Below are 20,924 nucleotides of genomic sequence, written 5' to 3'. Positions count from 1 at the left end.
TTCAACACTATGGTAATGCTTCACTGATCCCTGTTGACAATCGATTGAGCCAGGGTGAGAATACTTATCATTCTTTCGAATTCCCATACATTTGTACCAAGGGCATGTCATAAGGGTTCTGCTTGAATTAACATACTGATCAAACTTAGAGTCTGAAATAACTATCATGGTACCCCATGCAGTGTCTTAACTATATAGAAAGAAGCTAGCAAGGAGCTTGCACATGGTACAGGTATATGCTAAAAGAAATCAATTTAATAGCACTCTGCAAATAAACCTTGATAAAAACAGCATTCAACAGTATATATTAAGTTTTGTTGTCATGCCACGGGAGAATTGTCAGTAGAACAGAGAGTCCACATAAAAGCATGATGCTGGTTGGACTCTCCAACAAACTGTTGCAGACTTGAAATGATCCCCAAACACTGTTAAGTATACCCTAGATCATGAGACTGAGATGGGTAAGTTTGAAAATAGGAAAGGAAGAGGCAGAATACCTAAACTCCATGATAATGATGTTAAGTATCTTTGTTTACACAGCCTTTGGGACAGAAGGAAGACTGCCAATGATCTCAAGCATGAGATAAACGACCATGTACCAAATGACAGAAATGTGTCCAGATCTACAGTATCCAGGAGATTCAACAAGAATGGAATATTTGGTCATGTAGCAGTTAAAAAAACTTTACTTCGATCTCCAAATATTGTCAAGAAACTGAAATTTGCTAAAAAGTACAAAAACTTAATTGTTGATGATTAGAAAAGGGTGTTATGGATGGATGAGTCCAAGTTTGAAATATCTGGTTCAAAGCATAGGTTATACATCCAGTAGAAGAAATGTGAAATATACTTACCTTAAGGCATAGCACCTACCATGAAAGGTAGTGTGATAGTTTGGGGGTGTTTTTCTGCAGAGGCAACGGGAGATATTTGCAAATTAGATGGAATAATAGACCAGTGCAGGTACCATTAAATACTGATCTGTCATGGTATGCCAAGTGATTTGTGTATTATTGGTAAAGGATTGCAATACCAAGAAGATAATGACCCCTAACACTCATCCAACCTTTGCAGAAATTACTTAGCTAAGGAAGAAGCTGCTGGAGTCATTTAAATGATGCAATGACTCCCATAGAGCCCCAATCTCAACCCAATTGAGCAGATCTGGGAATTGATAGATCAAAAACTTGACAACTCAAAAGTTACTTCCAAAGAAATTTTATGCGAGTGTATTAGAGACATTTGGAGTAAAATCCCAAAGGACACTTTGATTAAATATGTTGCAACAATGCCTGAAAGACTGTCTGCAGTTATTAAAGCAAAAAAAGGAGAAACATAAAATATTAACTGTTTGCTGAACTCAAGCACTTCCACCCAGTTTCTGTTGTACTAAATATGAAGATTAATAAAATTTTGATGTTTCAACTGTGATTTACCTTCCATTATTCTTTGAAAGTAGCATGAAATCTAATTTTTTACTCTGTCCTAACACTTTTGCACATACCACTGGAAAAGCATCCAGTGGTCTTACAGAAACACCCCCATCTCTACAGTGAGTGTTTATAAATATACAGATGTAATGCAAAGATCTAATATACAGCATACCTGACCAGGCAATACCCACCACTAAGTGGGATCCTGAAATATGATGTATATCAACTGAAAAAAAGGTAGAAATCATTAACAGGTCAACTTACTCTAGTCAAAGGTGAACAGACACACGGAGAACTGCCAGAAGAGGAAGACGATACACAATCGAGGAAGATACTGCCAAATCATGCAGATAGTGTGCTATGAATGTATTAGGAGCCAGCTACATACCTACTAGAATAATCTCCACCAAAGGTCTACGGATTTGAGCAGCTAAGGCCATAGTTAAAAGACAGATTTGGTAGGATGAAACACTGTGCAGCTGACGACCTTCTATGGAAAAGTCAAAATATGCTAGCTGTGTGAGTTGCCGAATCCATTTAGTAAGGGTAACAGGAGAGACATCCCAGGAAACAGAGGAATTCCAGGGAATATATAGGTGAGAACAGGAGCCATGAAAGGAAGCAGTATGAGACACACAACAAAGCAGGGAATGCACAGGATGGAAAAGATGATCAGGATTCGAACGTGAGTACAGGTGGAAAACAGATGGTAAGGAAATGAGAGAAAAGCCAAAACAACCTTTATGCACAGCAGCTGTCTTAGAAAGGGTGGCCCGATCAAGATAAAGGATAACATAATAGGAAAAGTAAAGGATATGGCAAACTATAATGGCATAAAAATCAGAATGACAATGACCACATGCCAGGAGGAGAAGAAAATAGGTCCTACGGAAAAGATGGTACAAGGAACACAAAGCAATGGGTTGAAAGAGAAAACCAGACAGGACATGAAGAACAAAAGATGAAAGAAACACAAAAGGAGGGGAATAATCAGAGAGGCGAAAGCTTTACAGAATCATAAGAAACTGAATGTTTGTGACAGAGCAGCCTGATAACTAGCAACCATTGACACAGACAAACCCTAATCAAACAATCAGGTAAAGAATTGGAACAGAAGTATGGGAAAGACAAAAGCCAAGGCAAAAAGACCACCGTTTGAAGGTAGAAAATGTCTCTGGTACACAGACAATTAGGAAGGCCGAATGGTATGGGTAAGGAAAGACACTACATGAGGAGTGAGACCCTGAGCTGAGGCGAGGGACTGAACACAAGCCACACATGAAGATGGAGTTTGATGGTAATGTCTGGATGAAATATATCTGATCATGGTTATTGGAGGAGCAACCTAGACAGAGGTAAGGGAATGGGCTGCTACTCCAGTAAAGGCCAGAGCAAAGGGAACCACATCCGAGCTGACCAATACAGAGCATAAAGCAAAACACACCAAGGAGTGGTCTGGACGATGGAATTGATCCTGGATATTAGTCTGAGAAAAGGGTAAGCATATAGATGAAGGCCCTTCCAATTCTGACTGAACACATCCACTCCCAGAGCTGAGGGGTGTGGAACAGGAGGAAGGTAGTTTGACATTCTTGTGAGTGGCAAATACATCTATATGTGGTGTTCCTAGGCAAGAACACACCCACTGAAATACTTGAGGATGAAGGGACCACTTCATAGGTAGAACTTGGTTGGAACGAGACAAGTGGTCAGCCACCAGATTCATAATTCTGGGAACATGACATGCTAAGTTGGTTGAATTGTAATCGTGGGCCCAATACAGGAGGTCGAGTGTCTGAAAACACCAGAACTAGGACTTGGTTCCCCCCTTGTTTGGTGATATAGCAGACAACAGTGGAACTGTTAGAATGAACCATCACCACCCACCCCCATAGCACAATGAACAGCCAAAAGTTCAAGGAGATTGATAAGAAATGTAGTTTCCACGACTGAGCACTGCCCCTGAAATCTCCTTGGATTCGAAGGAAGATCCCCAACTTACCAAAGAAGCATTAGGATGAGGCAGAAGAATGGGAACCCCCATCATGGTCATTTCCCTGTCGAGCCATCATGCAAGGTCAGTCCTGATCCCAGGAGGGTGGGTGATAAGATGATCTAAGAGATTGTGAGAGAGGTTCCACTGGTCAATAAGCATCCACTGAATGAAAATGCATGTGTGCTTGACCCAAAGGAATGAGAACTTCCAAGGAAGCCCATGTCCCCAAAAAAGATAGAACCTCTCGTGCAATGAGAGAAGATGAATCTAGTGCTTTATGACTTCTTGCTCCATATCCCTGAGCCAAAGTGGAGAAGGCTGGGCCCCAGAGAGATAGGAATTGAAGATAACCCCTAAATGAATAAGATATTGTGTATGGGTTAGAAGGTACTTCTCCAACATGATAAGAAACCCCATCCGAGCAGCTTCTCAAAAAAGTAATCAGGTGTGAGAGACTGACTGGGCCTGGGAAGAGGCAAGCAGAAGCCAGTCATCCATGTAATGATGAGTCCAAAGACCCAGTAAGTGAATATAATGAGCAAACGAGTGAACCACTTGACATAACTCATAAGGAGCCGAAGCCAGACCAAATTGCAGTGCACGGAACTGAAAAACACAGCCCTCATCTGGATGAACTGAAGAAAATTACGTGACATTGGAGCTGTGGGAATATGAAAATAGGTGTCTGTCACATCAACCTTTGTCATCTAGAAAAAACCCACCAAAGGGATAAGTAGGACTCCATGGTTAACCAAAGTGTCTCCAGAAAGGTATTCAGCAAGGACAGATCTATAATGGGTCTCCAATCTCCCTTCTTTTTGGGGACAACAAATAGATGGGAGTAAAATCACAGATGAGTGGGCATGACCTGTTCAATAGCTCCTTTGTGTAGGAGGTCCCAAACTGACTCGGCGACTGGATGAGGCACAATCATGAGGAGGAGGGAAAAAACTGGGGAATAGGACAGGGGGTGGGGGAACCTGAACTGAAGACAAAGACCCTCTGACAGGACCCACAGATCTGTCATGAAGATATGGCAAACAGTTGCAACCAGGACCCACCTACCCTGGAAAATACATTTTGTCACCTACACTGCTGACTCCTGGAGGAACAGGAAGGGGAAAACAAATGTAGGGGCAGAAATGCCTGGAATAGGGTATGGGATGGGGAGAGGAAGAAATGGCATGGGGAACTCGAACTGGTGAAGCTTGGGCGGGAACAGCTAGATAAAGCAAATGAGATGTCAGGGAGGCCAAGGAGGAATGTAGCCTCACAACATAAAACCTAGACTCCAAAGACTCAAGCAATGACCCAAAAACTGTTTCACTCAGAAATAGGGGCCTGACGAAGATCCCTCAAAGAAGACAGGGGGAGATGCACCCCCTCAAGTAATACATCTCTCCCCAGCAAATCCCAACACCGTAATAACCAGGTGTTGAGAGAAAATGCAGAGTAGACCACAGTAGGGGTCCTACGGTCATGAGAAAATTGATCAGGTGTCTGGCAAAAGGCTTGAGACAACTACTGTAATGAGAAAATAATACGCAAATGGGTGGTTGGTCAGGGAAAGATGAATCCTACAAAAGTGGACCAGAGCCCCCAGATTCAAGCCCCACAGGGAAAAGGGAGGGTCCAGACATTGAGAATCCAAAAAAGGATTTAAGGCCTACTGGTAAGTGAAAGGATATTGGTTACGCAAAGAAAATGGGGCATACCTGCAACTGATCAGCAAAATGTTGAGCATGAACTCAAATTACGGGTGAGGGAGGAGGTTCTTCACCCAATAGGGTGAAATATTTAAAATTTGACATACCTGATCAATAAGGTTTTAGGAACAGAGAGGTCAGCAAACTTTCCTGATCGTCAGCATTATGTGATTGACCAAAAAACTGGGGATGGAAAAATAGAATCCAAATTATCCTCACCCTGAATAAATTCTTCCTCAGACTGGGGATTAGTGATATTACTATCCTCAATGTTGGTGGGAACTTCATCATCTGTCACCATAAAATTTAAATTCATATTTCAAATTATGGAATAATTCTACAAAAAACAAAATTTTAATTTTAAAACAAACACTAAGTTTAAACTGGTGAAGGACTAAAATGCATTCACAACAAAAAAGCAAGCACATGGAGTGAAGTACACATACATATATACACTGTAATGCCAATAAAGAAAGTGAGGATTGTGCTATATTAATAAAGGGAGCTACCTGCACCAGTATAGATGGTGCAATATGATTGGTGTATGGTAGTTACATAATATGCACATATTCTGAAATGGCTCGAAAATAAAGGTGTATAATAAATTTGTGCACTTTTAGTGAACATTTTGTTAGCAATGCTTAAAGGGAAAATCAAGGTCGAAAAAGTTTTGGGTGAGAGAAGGTAATACTCTTTTGGAAATGGAGCAGTAGGTAGGTCTACCCTCACAAGTTAGTAAAATATATTGATATCATAGCAAATCAAAAATGTGTGAGGCTATTATTTTAAATTCTAGCTTGTAAATGTCCGAGGTTTCAGTTTCTAATTCGTTAACCACTACAGATATTGTATAGTAGGCATAATAAAATGTAAATTGAGCAGAAAGACATGCCACATAACACATAAAAAAGCATATTTACCATTTTTAAAATTTTCTTTTTTGAATTAAGAAATTAAAACATATATTATATTAACATTTGAGTAATAAACTACATTGTGAAGCTAATTTAACTGACATACAATAATAATAAAGTTGATTAACTAACTTTTGAAAATAACACTCTAAAATGACGTAACATTCACCCTTTGAGCTGTTCATTAAGAGAGGGTAAAAGGTTAAATTTAATAAATGTTGCACCCCCCTACTTATAAGTAGAACTTTCTTCTGGAGATACCTCTAGGATACATCCTATACACCTCCACGTTATAACTTGTCTCCTGTAACTCTGCATGTGTTAATATTTTGATTTTTTGTTGTTTTTCCTTCCTTTTTCCTTTCATTGTTCTTTTGCTTTTTGTTGGTTTGGCCTTATTTGGTGGTTAATATATATAATATTTTTGTTCTTTTTTATGTTGAAATACTATCAGTACCTACACAAATTTGCCTTATACCAAATAACCTTAAACCAAATACATAAAACAAAGCAGCTTCTCACAGCAGTTGCTTTAATAAAATAGATTTTTAATGTCTCCCTCTTGCTAATCCTCTAAGAAAACCCAAAATGATAGTAAGGTAAAGGTTCTCTTTCAAAATTAGCAAATACGAGTCTGTAAAACCATCACAGTACATATTTAAAATTGTAACACAGGTAAATTTTCTGTGAAATGAGATAAAAAATATATTCCATTAAGCCTTCATAGGGGTGTCACTGATATCCCCTGAAGTTTTTCCTTCTCACAGTAGAAATACTATATTAAATGGCATGAAATTTAGTACAAATTTCTAGATAGTATCTAGTTTATGATTTACTATTTGTATCATTTTTTAAGTTGTGAACTTTCACAATTTTGTTACAAGAACATGCAAATATTCATATACAGTTTCAATTTTGTTTTCATGATTGATCAGTAAGTTCCACTTAATATATCTGTAGTGTCAACTTGTCTCATATTCATTGATGTATTTCTTTTAATACTTTATTTTCCTGATTTGAAGCAGTCACCAGTTCCAGCTGTAAATCATACAAAACACACAACAAACTAACAAAATATGGTAACTACTTACCTATCAAAATGGCATCACTACTACCTTTGTCAGGCTAGCTAATGTGAGATTTTGCCAACACTACTTTTGGTTAAGTTGAATTTGTATTTAATAAATATGGTTTGTTTTCAATAAATAATTTCTTTTATTTGCATATGCTGTTTGAATATAATAAACTCAAAGATAATAGTCAATAGAAAAAAGGATTTATATCATGTACAATGTAAACTGTTTTTCATCACTTATAATAGCTGCTCAACCTAACTAAACTTCCACATGTCTTGTGATAAACGAATATTCTTATAGCTGTCAAGCAGATATAATATAACACAAAACTATTTTCAGGAATGAAGAAAACATCAAAAGAATTTGTAAAAAATTTTTTAGATCTGTTGTTTATTCCTAAGTATTGTAAACTCCTAAAAAGGATCCTCTGTTCACTCCTATGGGAACTTCAAGTATTTAAAATATCAACAAGCCAGAAATTAAAGCTGTAACATTTTTTCTTTGTCAAATATCCTAAACAAATGTTGTATATTATAAAATATCAGTTATAAAATATTTTTAGTAAAAAACTTGAAATAATTAGAATTATCTTTTTTTTTTAATTAATTCTTTCACTGCCATATTCATAGATAAAAAACTCTCCTACTGCTAGGTTTATTTTTAGATACACACAGAAACATATGTGATGTTGTATGGTTTATATTTATCTCTTGCTTATTACATGCCATATTAAGAATTTGTTGAGAAAAAAATATTTCAAAAATGATTATACTCTAAGACTGTAAGAAATGTCAATTAAAACAATTATCTGTATACTTATTTTCAAAAATTTGCAAATTAATATGCAAAATTTTAACTTTTTAAAATTTTACTACATACCTATTTCACAAAACATTTACTTAATATAACATCTGCGCTTAAAATTAATTTTTGTAATATGTCCCATATATGTGCCCATGCCAATGAGAGAGTTAAATTTTGCAAGTTGGTAAACTACTATGCACTCAACACCAAAAAGATGCACAGCAGTTATAATGGGGTTAACTAAGGAACAACAGCCTCAAAATCAGTTTGTTAGAACAGTTTCTATCTTAATTGAAATGTAACATGTACTTTCTTTATCAGTTAGCATTTTGGCACGTGAAGAGCAAGTATCACAAGATTTTTATTCTTCTTTTACTTTGTTACTTTGATTAAATTGTACTCACTTGTTGGACTGCCCATGGCATACTCAATAAAGAAGTCCCCATCATAGTGTTCCATATTGAGAATCTAATACAATCCAAATAAAAACATACATCTTCTTAATAGTATACCACATAAATTAACATAGAAAACACATCTAGAAAGTTATAAAACAATAACAAAAGTTTGTTTAATTTTTCTTGTTTAAAATCACTGAAATTTTTACAATTTATATAATTCTATAAACATCAAAAAAGATATTACAAAGAATATTGTATATGTCAATAGGAAACATTCACTAATTTCTTATTACAATTTGTGATCAGTTATAACAAGGAAATATATTTAAATTGAAATTTAAGTAGTGGCTGACTTGTTCATAAATTCAATGAAACATAAAAAACAACATATTTTTTTGATGAATAATCAATTAAAAATTACAAATTGTAATTACTCTGCATGTTTTGGCAATATTAAAACTTGTAGTTAAAGGTTGATTATTCATTAAAAACATTTTTTATGTTTTTCATTGCCCATATTTTAGATAGCACTTTTTTTTTTAAATTTCAGTGATTAAAATACTTTTTTTTCCTCTTTCAATTTAGGATACTGTTTTAGTTTTACACATGTAACTGCACCTACATGTAATCAATTGATAACTACCATTGCTTCAATGTTCATGCTATTACAGCATTACAAATTATGTTTCAATTTCAATACTTACATGGTTATAATACTACTTTGTTTCCCAACAAGTTTTCGAAATGGAAAAGGATAGAAGAAATATGATGGTACCACATGGTCAGGAATTTTCTGTGAAATTCAAAATCACTATTAATATCTCGCTTGCTAAAATAAAATGTATGTGCATAAACAGCAATTCACATCCTAATTGGTTTTAACACTGCAAGCTAAAATGTTTGAAAAATTACTATAAAACAAGGCTCTCCTGACTTATGTGCTCTATAAAACATATTTGGATATACAACTCTATTTGGATATACAAAATTATACAAGTACCATAAAGCACAATAGCTGTAGTTATAGATAAAAATGGCAGTACCACCTCTTATTGAAAACATCCATTGTTACTATATACAGTATACTTAAAAAAAACAGTTATGAGCAGTGAGTGAAGGGGGGGGGTCATTACACAAGTATTATGTTAAATTTGTTTGTAAAAAATAAAACAGGGTCATAAAATATGCAGAAGTGCACTGTACTTTTTCTTCAGAAGTGTCTCTTACAAAAATTACAGGAAAACACTATGATACAGACTAAGTCTGTATAAAATGTATAAACCTAATTTTATGAGAACAGTTAAATGTATAATTAATACTAATTTAGGAAATCTATTAAAATATTAGCATTGAATAACATAAAAAGCTTTAATACATACATATAGCAATTAAGAATCATAAATTTTTAACAAAACTTACTAAGCTGTGAACTACCAAATGAATGAAAATTCTCTCTTATGTATTCTACAAGTCATTAAAAATTTGAATTTACTAAAATATATTGAGTTTTTCAAAAAAAAAAATACTTTCTATTATTAGCATCAAATATCCCCAAGTTCAAAAATTAAAAAACAAAACTTTCTGATATAACACACTTGTTTTCATTTTTTAAACTTATTACAGAATTGAGAAAAAACAAAAGAATTGTATGTTTCACAAATACATCATTTATTCATGACCATGGTTTTTGCCATTAAAGGCATAAACAGGTATAAACTGAAATGTTTTGTAAAAGGTTTATATATGTTTGAACAAAGAACCAGAAGTGACCTTAACATTCACTTAGAAATAAGTGGGGTAAGAAGTGGGGAGGAGCTCAAGTTGGTTTGGTCATTTAGAATTTTTCTGGATTTATTTTTAAACTTCTATTTATTTCTAAAATTTCCAGAAGCATTAATGTATCTATCATAAAACTAACACAACAAAGCAAACATGAGCAAACAGAAAGTAAGAAATAAACTCAGAATTATTCATTTAGAAGGAAGAAAAAAGTTAAAATATAACATACTTCAAATCATGGGACAATAGTAAGTATCATACTGTTACTTCTACAACTAGAGGGGCACTCGGTAGAGCGCATATCTCTGCCACGCAGTGTCGATCATAGTTGGCCCTCAAAAAATACAAAAATGTGTCCGTACATCCATTGCTATTAATGGGCATTGACCATTTTTGGCAGAACAATGACGAATAATATGTTACACATGTCCTCCTAGTTTAATAAGAATTCAATAACTTTTGACTGAGTAGTAGATCAAAAATAGTATGAAAAACCATATCCCATACTAACAGATAGGGAGTTTTTTATTATTCTGACCTTGACCCTCCAAAAACTAATCACTTCTATGTTGGGTCATAGACTAAATGTATACGAACTTTCATTCAAATCCATTATTTCAGAAATCCTACTGAGAAACACACACAAGGGTGAAAACATAACTTCCATCACCTTCAGTGGTGGAGGTAATGAAAGAAAAAAGTAAATAATACTGAAATCATGTATCACATCGTCTGTTGCATGGGTCTATGAATTTCTAAGTTTGGAAGCTCATAATTAGAGGCAAATGCAATTATTACAGGTGAGAACAGTATACATTTTGAGCTTTTATGTGAAACGGTATTTCCCCACATCTTGACTGTAATGCCCATCCTGTTTCTAAAATATACACAAAAAAGACCATGATGGAAAACCATATGTGTACAAAAAAAGGAAAATGCATACCTGTTTTATATGTGTAGTTGCATTAAAATACAATGGTATGCCCCATAGAACATAAAAAAACTTAACATTTTGCTCTTCCATGAGTTCAGCAAGCATGATAAAACTGCAGTTTCAAAGTTAAATAGCATGAAATTTTGAGGTGTATAAATCAAGTTAAAATGTATCTGTAGAGGTCAAATTCATTAACACATTGAGAGTTAAAAATTGCTAAAATAACTGAATGCATTGTAATAAGTCTTAAACTCAGAATGAAACAAACTTCTAATCTGATGTGTATATATAAGTCGCTAAAAACCAGGTACAAGACAACCAAGGACATAAATGTTTTCATTGTTAACACACAATGCAAGTCTATGAAGTAGCCTTCATACATAATAGCTGGCAAAGGAATAAAATAGCAGAAAAAATAATACAAAAAAAGGAACTGTATACCTGCTATGTATGCAGTTGAACCCTTTTAGTTAATAATAGGTATGTTTAGTGATGAAAAAGTCACTTTTGGTTTGGAATCAGTTATAAAAAACGTTACTAATACTTTAAACCTTTCTAATTGACATAATATAGGTCTTATAGTGGAAAGATGATCAAAATAAAAATCAAACAGCAAGATTTTAGTGCACAATACTCACTAATGTGTCAAGTGAAGGATCAGTTAGCTTACTATAATAACGATGCCGAGAGACAGTTGCTGACACTTCAATGCTCTGGTCTTCATTAATATTGCCAAGGTTGCTCATAGACGGGTAATGAAATGGTCTTCTAATTTTAAAAGTAAATCATGAAATTTAAATTATTTTTAAAGCACATGTACTGTAAAAGACTATGCTATTGTATGTTTATTATTAATCTATAAATTATGCTACCAGGAAAGTGGCAAAAAAGTTTTTACCATCTTAAATTCACATACGCTAATTCTACAAGTACAGGAACAAAGAAAACAAAATTATGCTTTCAATTACACTTTTACATTAATGTGTTTTATTCAAACACTCCAATACATTTTTTCAAATCTTCATTTATCTTTTCATGTTTATGAGCATCACGGTGAATAGGATGTGGTCAATTGTAGCTTTCCTTAATCTAGTTGCTAAGCTAAATATACAAAGCTGTATCTCTCTGTCTTAAACAGTTTCCTTGAGTCATACATATGTATACTTGTGGCTAGTTCACACGGGATTTTTGTGAATGAAGGGAGCAAGAGGAATGACTAATTTGTATAATTTATCATATAGACTGACTCATGTTGTGTGCAGTTAGGAATTGTACATGGTCAAAAAGAGTTAACACAATTGGTCATTCAAGTTTCAGCTGTTCCACTAAATCTATTAATTATAAACTGTAGAAACTGACCGATTAAGAACTTGTAGTGAAAACTTAACCACTTGTTGGATTAATATCACAAGTCAGGTATGTCAGGGCTCAATTTTAGGACCTAGTCGGATACCTCAGGATTCAATGTTAAGACCTTTACTCTCTTTGATATATATCAATGACAAAGATGGAGTGGTCAGTAAATTACTTAAACTTGCTGATGATATTAAAATCTTGGGTGTTGCTGGCTGTGAAGATAATACTACTTTACAAAAGCATTTAGATTATTTGGTGAGATGGATAAATAAATAGCAGATGACTTTTAATTATAATAAATTCAAGGTAATATATGTGGGCTATCATAATTTAAATTATAAAAATAACTTTTATGGGGATATCAGAGGTATTATGGAAGAAAATGATCTTGGTGTTCTGACTGATCAGTCTCTTAAGCCATCCAAAGTAATATGTTGTTGCTAGTGGTAGGACAAATAGTATTTTAGGTTGTAACTGTAGAAATACTGAATATAAGTTTAATTATGTTAAACTTTCATTGTATAGGTCACTAGTTAGGCTACACCTGGAGTATTGTGTTCAGTCTTGATCTCCTTACCTTAGGAAGGGTTCAGAGGAAGTATAGTAGGATGATACCCGAGATAGAAAATTTGTCATATGAGAACAGGTTAAAACCTTTACAAATTTTTTTCTTTAAAAACAGAGCTAGAGAAGATCTGATTTCATGTCCAAGATTGTTAAGGGAATTTAAAGTGTTGATGCATCACCTTTATCATACTTAATGACGAGAATGGTAGGTCTATGAAACAAATACAAATTTTGACAGGGTAGGAGTCATCTTCAACTAGAACAAATTTATTTTTCTAACAGGGTGGTTAGCCTTTAGAATGGATTGTCATCAAATTTTTCAGATGCAGTGAGTTTAAAGGAAGGCTTGATAATATTTAAATGATAAGAGCTGGTTTAGATATTCTTTTTTAAAGTTTAGTTTAGTAGATGGAACAGCCTAGATGGATCAACAGGTTTTTGTTTTCCTTAAGTTTTGTGTTATGTATGTTATTTTCATTAATGACTGTGTCCTTGTGGTTTTGATCAACAACTGACTGTTTCACTGACTGAGTTTGATTCATTTATTTATTGTTCAAACTTATCTTCTCAATCCTTCTGTTATCTGCAAATTTATAGCATGGATATCAAACATAGGTATACCTGAATACAACACATGTACACTATCTAAACAAAGTTGAACAATAATAACTATTTTAAATTTATGGAACTGAAAGTTCTTTCCCAGAACAACTTGCAGACTAGAAGTGTGTGTGTGTGTGTGTGTACATATAAAGTTTGTCAGTAGAGCCATATATCTACATGTAGTAGCACACTTCACACATTTGTCTCTGAATGTTGGCTCTACTGACAAACCATCTGTAATTGAAAGAAAACAAAAAATAATTGATATAATTATGTTGTGGATTTACTTCCTCTCATTAATGCTTAATACCCCACCTCACCATCCATGCAGGATTTACAATGTATTCCTCAATATCAGTGGTTAGATGAAAAAAACAATCACACTCCAGTTAGCATTCAAAAACATTCAGAACACAAGTTCCTCAATTCTTCCTAATTAGCAAATAACTACCCTTTGTTAGACATCACAGTTAGTCTAGTTCTCATTAATATTGTGTGAATATTTTGGAAAAAAGTAAATTGTTCACTTGAAATTGGTAGTTTTAAGTTATTTATCCATGTATGTGTGAAAATTGATAACCTGCTCAAGTTATTATAAATTAAAGTATCAAGTATGATTATAGAGAGTGCATAACATCATTAAGCATAAGAAAAGAGTATTCATGAATCGTTTTAATGTTAACATCACCTTTCCATCGTATAGTTTATGCATTGTTGCCATACTGCATAATGCTCATGCAAATGTTCTAGAAGTAGACTGATAAGATCTTAGTAACCCAATGTATTTTGAACTTTTGTGAAAATGCTTCACTGTAAGGACCACTAATAAATCAGTCTCAGAGTATGATGTCAGAACAGCTTCTTGAGCAAACAGAGCTCAATACAACTTGTAACATTCAGTGTTGTTCATTTCCCACAGACTTTTATGTTTAAAAAAGCAATATTCAATGTTAAAAAAAAATAATGAATTTATATGTCTTATAATACCCACTTATGCTGTGAAATATTCAAATGTACTACTTTTAACTTACTAGTTAGCAAAAACAATATATACCTGTATACAGTGCTAATATCTTATTAGTTACACTATAAGCTAATAGAAGTGGAAGAGGAAATAATTAAAGTTAATTTTTTTTTTACCTGAAATTCAGATAGATATTTACCTCTCTGCACCACTAAGAAATATTATCTCATGTACAACTATCTTGGAATTTCCTGTGCATACCACAATTTTGAACAAATTCTCACCCCTATACATGTCCACATGTACTGTGACAGCCTATGTTGTAATCATCATAATGCTGTAGCCATTCATCGATATGAGGATAACACAACCTCCATATGTAGTAATCCCCATGAGCAATAGCACATGATCACAGGCACATTCTTGATGAGGCAAACAAAGGGCACTGGATGTGGGAAAGAAGTATGGGAGGTAAGTATCTATTTGACATATATTTATAGGTAAAGAAAATGTTCGCTTCATAAATGTTACTTACAACTCTACATCACTAAAAGCTAGAATCCTACATTTAAGCTGGTGGAGGGGCCAGTGTTGATCAATTATAAAGATATGCTCCTTTCAGAAATAGCAACAGAAATGGAAAGCCCATTGAGTCTGACTTTCACAAGACTGGGGATCACCTAGAATGCAGAATCCAGGGGGGGGGGGAGACTGCATCTATCTCAAGCAGTGATTATTCTTTGCCCAAATGTTATTTTGTTGTTGTTTTTTCACTGCAATAGTCACTTGTGTTCTGGTTCCAAGTCTCATCCAGATGGACATATCCACCAAGAATTGTTTGCTAGATATTGTAAGTGTATCCTGAGTTACACTTACAGTTGACTCCTAAGTACTACATCTCAACCAGAGGGAAAGCACCATTCATAGACAAAAATTTGCATATCAACTTCCACAGTGGTGTGGGACTAGGTAAGCAAAGATTGCATGAACTGTTGTCATCCAGCACAATCATCTGGAATTGCATACCCACAGAGAGATGGTGCAATGCATTACCTCAACTAAAGACAGCAAGAGCAAGATTACACCTGATCATTTCTGTTTTTTATGGGTTTTTTTTAATATAGATATAGAGCCAAAGAGCAGGATTGCATCTGTTTCTTTTGTTTTTCTTTTTAAAATATAGATATACAACCGAAGCAGTCTTGCAGAAAACCCATTCTCGAAGGTGGACACTGAGTAGAGTCAGATGAGGTTAACGCTACCTTTATCCTCCAGCTCAATGTGGATTTGGGATAAATACTTCCTCTGGGGCAACAGTGGCCATTCGGCAGAATCTGTAGACACAGAATATAATGAAGTGATTGGTAGTTCCATACGTGATGTTTTTTTTCTATTGTTCTGGTGCTAAGTGAGATGAACCAAATAAACTGTATAGACAAGGTGATGTCAAGTAAAGTGTCATGGAAATGGAAGTACAAGATCAGTAATGGAGCAGAAAAGGATAAGAACAGCCAAACTCATCACACTAGAGCCTCTGGGTAGACTGGAAAATGGCAACCAGAGGGAAGCAAAAACTAGAGGCACAAGAAACTGTCAAATGAAATAAGTAATGAGAGGTGAATATGTTAGATGTAGTCCACATACTAGCCCAGCCTACAAGATTTCCTCCAATAGACTGGACTGAAAGGCAGCAAAAGAGGCTGGAATATTTCGAATCTAATGAGAGTGACAATAAAAATGTCTATGATCAGCCTATCCCAAAACAGAATATGACAAACAGATCAAGTGAAGAACTCAACTAGTTAAAGCAGAAGGAGATAGGTATGCCAGGATAAAAACAGATGATGGTGGTCTCCATGAAAAGCGATGGTCCAAGTAAGATACCATTGGACTGCCAGAACAAGATCTAAAATATGATAGGGATTGGAATGATCGTTCAACAAGGAAATAGATGGGAGAGATATGGGAAAAAAACATCTGACTAGCCTCACAGGTAAAGTTGGGCAATTTAATCAATATAATTGATAATCAATAAGTGTCTTGTAAACTAATAAAAATTGGTGTTTTTGATTATTGCTGTTTTCAATTATTCCAATGGTGAATTAATCAAAATTACAATTAAGTCGATCATTGCATAAGTAAATATAATCAACTAATTGAAATTAGGGTGTCTAATTATTTAATGTTCTTGATTATTCCAACTATTCAAGTAGTCAAAATATTGCCATAAGTTTTTCTTCATTACCCATTCAAGCCATCTCCAACCATTATAAATCATAGACAAGACTCTGGGTAAGAGACAAATAGGAGGAAAGGCATACAAATGTAATCCCATCCAGTCTTGACTGAAAGCATCTATTGCCAAGTCTTGTAGCTGAGGAAAAGGAGACTAGAACAACTGCAGATGAGTATTCCAATGGGTTGCAAAAGTGTCAATCATTGGTGATCTGAACTGAGAGCAAATCCATTGAAAGACTTCCTGATGTAACATCCAGTCTGTTGGAAAAATTTGATGGGGCCGAGAAAGATGATCTGCAATCAAATTCATGACTCCTGGTACATGACAGGCCAAAAGATGGATGTTGTGGGAATGAATCCAATAAAGAAGATCCAAAGTCAGGAACAAAGGCCAACAATGATAAAGTAGACTGCAAATGAGCCATATCAATTTGGGATTCTAAAGATTCTGTAATTCCAGCAAACAAGGAAGGTCGAATAAAAGGTGCCTCCCGTAAATCAAAAAGAGCAATGGAGGGCAAATGAATATCCTCCAATGAGGCATTATGATTAAGTAAGTCCCAACAGACCAACCACGACACCAAGGCAAGGCCTGAAGAGGGACAAATGCATCATAATAGTAACCAGTAAAAGCCCAGTTCGTCGTCAAATTAATGAAGAGAGCAGTGATATGCTTCAGACAAAAGATGAAAGGAAGAGAAATTTCTTAAAACAGTAGTAAGAGTCAATTGAATCCATGAAAATTGAGAACTGTTAAGAGTGATAACAGGTTCTAACCTGGAAGCCCATATATCCAACAACGGATCCAACCACTGAGTGTCCAAATATACAACATCCTGATGATGATAAGCTGCTATGGCATGTTGTTCAGATAAATGAGGGGGCATGGCAAAGTGACATCCTCTCCTAATTGTGTTGCAAACTTCCCTGCATGCACAGCAATATCAGGGGAAGGAGGAAGAACTAAGTAATCCCCCTGAGATCGATCAGATAACAAGGCAGAGATAGACTCAAAAGCAACAGGGTTAATCCCCAAAACTTCATAAACTCCCATGACTAACTGCAGAAAAGGGGCAGAAGGTGGCTGATCAGATGAGCCCTCAGTAGAGTGAGCCCTAATGAAAGAAGGAGTAAGAAACAGTGAGTCTATGTACCAGCTCAGGTACATGATGAAAAGCCAAATCAGAACCTCCCAGGGAGACATCCCCGAGCTGAATGAAAGACTCCATCTCGCCCCAAATCAGGTCACGGATGGCTTCCACCGAGAGTGTATCTAACTACTATGAAACTGAATTAATGCAAACGTGACACTCAATGCATGTGCTTTGTTGAGAAAATGTGACTATATTGTCTGTATACAGTGCTTATATACAATATCTGCATAGAGGGCATGTGAGGGCTGGTGTAAAGTTTTGTAAATTAGATATTGCCAATGGCAGTCGAGTGGGGTATATAAAGACTGGAGCAAGCAAACACAATGTTAGATGGCAAAGATGGAGATTGGGAAATAGGTATAAGTGTGTGGGGAAAATTTGAGCTTAGAAATTAAAAATAGAAGTGGATTTGCTGCTACTCTAAAATTAGTGTGCAAAGAAATGAACTGTTATAATGAGTAAGTCTGGCACACAAGCAAAATAATGGGAAAGAACTCGTTTGCTACTGACTAGCAACTTGTGTATGCTATGTCATGCATTGGGAAAGGTAAAACTGCTGGACAATTATTTTGTGGTGTTATGAACATGAACCCACCGGGTCCACTTTAGTCTTGGGACAAGAATTTCACTGAAACAGTTACCAATGAAAGCATGAAAAAAGCTTCTGAAGATTTGCACAAAGATGACAAAGTTACTAAATGTGTGATGGTACCTGGCAGAAATGAGGCTACTCTTTCATACATGTTGTTGTCATTGTTCTTTCAAGTGAATATGGGAAAGTCGTAGACTATAAACCCTGAGTAGATACTATCATTCTTGCTATTCAAAGAAAAATAAGACAGCAAAGGAGAAAAAGAGGAACATCATAGAGTTTGCTGAGCAAACTATGACAGTTCTGTTCGTTCAATGGAACCACTAAATATTGTAAAGATATTTCAAAGATTTGAAAAGGAAAAACACCTCAGATACACAACATAGATCAGAGATGTTTCCAGTAAGTCCTTCCATACAGTGAGAGAGTCATGACCATATGGAGACAGAATTATAGAGAAAAAAAAGTGTGTGTAGGACATTTTCATAAAAGTCTAAGAACAGCTATGCAATATCTGAAAAAAGATACTGAAGCTCAGTGATGGCAAGGGACTAGAGGGTGCTGGCAGACTCACTGATAAGATTATTGATAGTCTCCAGAACTAGTACGAGAGAGCTATACACTCAAACAAAGGTGATCTGGAAGGAATGCGGAATGCAATTTGGGAAACTAGTTACCATAAAAATATTAACTGACATCAAACCTCAGCATCACTTGTGCCCTACTGGTGCCACCAGCTTAGAATATTCACATAAACCTTTCATTCCAGAGAGTGTAATGAAAGCCCATCTATGAAAGATTATCTAGTGATGAGCTCCTGAAAAAATGCTTATATTGCATCACTCAAAATGCTAATCAGACAAAAAAAGGTTATCTGAAGCACAAAACAAAGCTACTGTGAAAGGAGTAAAACAGCAAGAGACAAGAAGAAATGTCAAAAAAGGATTTTATAAGTCCAAGAAAGACAAATAAGGTGAAATTTATGCTCCAGGAGCTTATTAAAACCTAGAAACATAGTAAAGGTGTAAGTTTCAGAATTTGCTGGATGTGTTATATCTTTTTCAACTTGACAAAGACCCTTAAAGTGACAGTTTTGCACCAAATTTTTAAATACGTTTTTCTCAAAATCTGAAAACTGACATTCTCATGGTGGTTTTTAACTCATAACTTCAGATCTATTGATTATATAGACTTCACAATTGGCATTATTAGTGTATCTATATGCCATACTAAGGTAAAGTTGATAAGAGAATTCGTTTTTATTAAATGACCATTAAGAATTCACTGTAGCATATGTCTTACTTAGGACATACTCATTAGTGCCATAATTTGACCTTGAATTAATTTTCAGTTTTCCTCAGTTCAGACTAATTCTTCACATCCCAAAGTCTGGAGCAATTTTCAGGAGCATTCACTCATGTTAGTAGAAATTACCAGAAACATAAGACATTTCTTTATTTTCATAATATGCAAATTAGCTACAGTGGTAATGTTACACAAGTGCTAGAATATGTCCTAGTACCTATTTCAATATATTTTCATACAAAAAGCATAGCATGAAGATGTTTTTTCTGAAAAAAAAGGCCAAACCTAGATAACACTATGTAAAGGGTATATACTACCTTAAGACCTCAGCCAATAACTGATAATTTCTAAGCTAATACAATAATATGAACAACAATTAAACATTGTCATGGTAAATTTTCTGCCTTGCTGTTTTCCAGACATTAACAATGCATCTAGACTTGAGACTTGTTTTCAAAGTTAATATGTTTAGGACTTCTACAGTTGTTATAAAAATGAATAAAAACTCTATAACCCGAGCACTTACGAAAGCACTAGAGTTGAAAATATGTGACTGGAGGAATTTTCATGTTTTTTAATTGCCTTATGCATATTATTTAAATCATCAAATCCACTTGAGTTCCATGTCCCTAAGTCTCTGTTAAATAATAAACAGAGCCAGCAGAAAAGCTTCTGCAAGTTTGGACAAGCAGTTAACCAAGATGTTCTGTTGATTTAAATTGAATTTTCGAACACACTGCTTTGTTTTTCCAGTCACGCTTAAAGTTGGCATAGGTCTACCATTTCTGATGATACTTTCTTTATCACTCAAACTCTTTGTACCGAACTTGTTCACTAATAAGTTTTCAATAATACAGTTACAATTTTTCCTATTATCCTTTAATCCATTTTAAAATCTAATGTGTGACAATTCAGAAAAAATTTATGCATAAAAAAATAACAGTATCATTTAATACAATGCCCAAAGCACCTGCACATCACGTGACATCAGAGAGGTAACACATAGCCACGAGTGCAAGGTACAGGTCATGAAAAAACAAGTTTCCAAACATAGCAAGAAAATTAACTATAAATTATTATTTATTTTCTTATTATATTTGAT

At 34.9% G+C, this 20,924-nt stretch overlaps 1 protein-coding gene across 17 annotated transcripts in view; it reads right to left on the bottom strand.

Moving 5' to 3' along the window:
- Positions 1-20,924, bottom strand: part of LOC106458228 (sodium-coupled neutral amino acid transporter 9 homolog) — a 131,254-nt gene that overhangs the window by 84,429 nt on the left and 25,901 nt on the right. For 14 of the 17 annotated variants that reach the window (XR_002610339.1, XM_022384363.1, XM_022384367.1 and 11 more), the window contains 3 exons: positions 11,682-11,811; positions 9,035-9,123; positions 8,334-8,397 (listed from right to left, as the gene is read on the bottom strand). Coding sequence is in view for 16 of the 17 variants with exons in the window: in XM_022384363.1 (XP_022240071.1) it covers positions 8,334-8,397; positions 9,035-9,123; positions 11,682-11,811 (283 nt within the window). In the remaining variant the exon portion in view is untranslated. The remainder of the gene's footprint in view (positions 1-8,333; positions 8,398-9,034; positions 9,124-11,681; positions 11,812-20,924) is intronic. The other 3 variants (XM_022384370.1, XM_022384369.1, XM_022384368.1) reach the window with 1 other exon arrangement.

Source organism: Limulus polyphemus, unplaced genomic scaffold, assembly GCF_000517525.1.
Source record: "Limulus polyphemus unplaced genomic scaffold, Limulus_polyphemus-2.1.2 Scaffold431, whole genome shotgun sequence".
Classification (NCBI taxonomy): domain Eukaryota; kingdom Metazoa; phylum Arthropoda; class Merostomata; order Xiphosura; family Limulidae; genus Limulus; species Limulus polyphemus.
The sequence above is the reverse complement of the archived record's forward strand: the minus strand, read 5'-3'. Positions and strand labels throughout refer to the sequence as shown.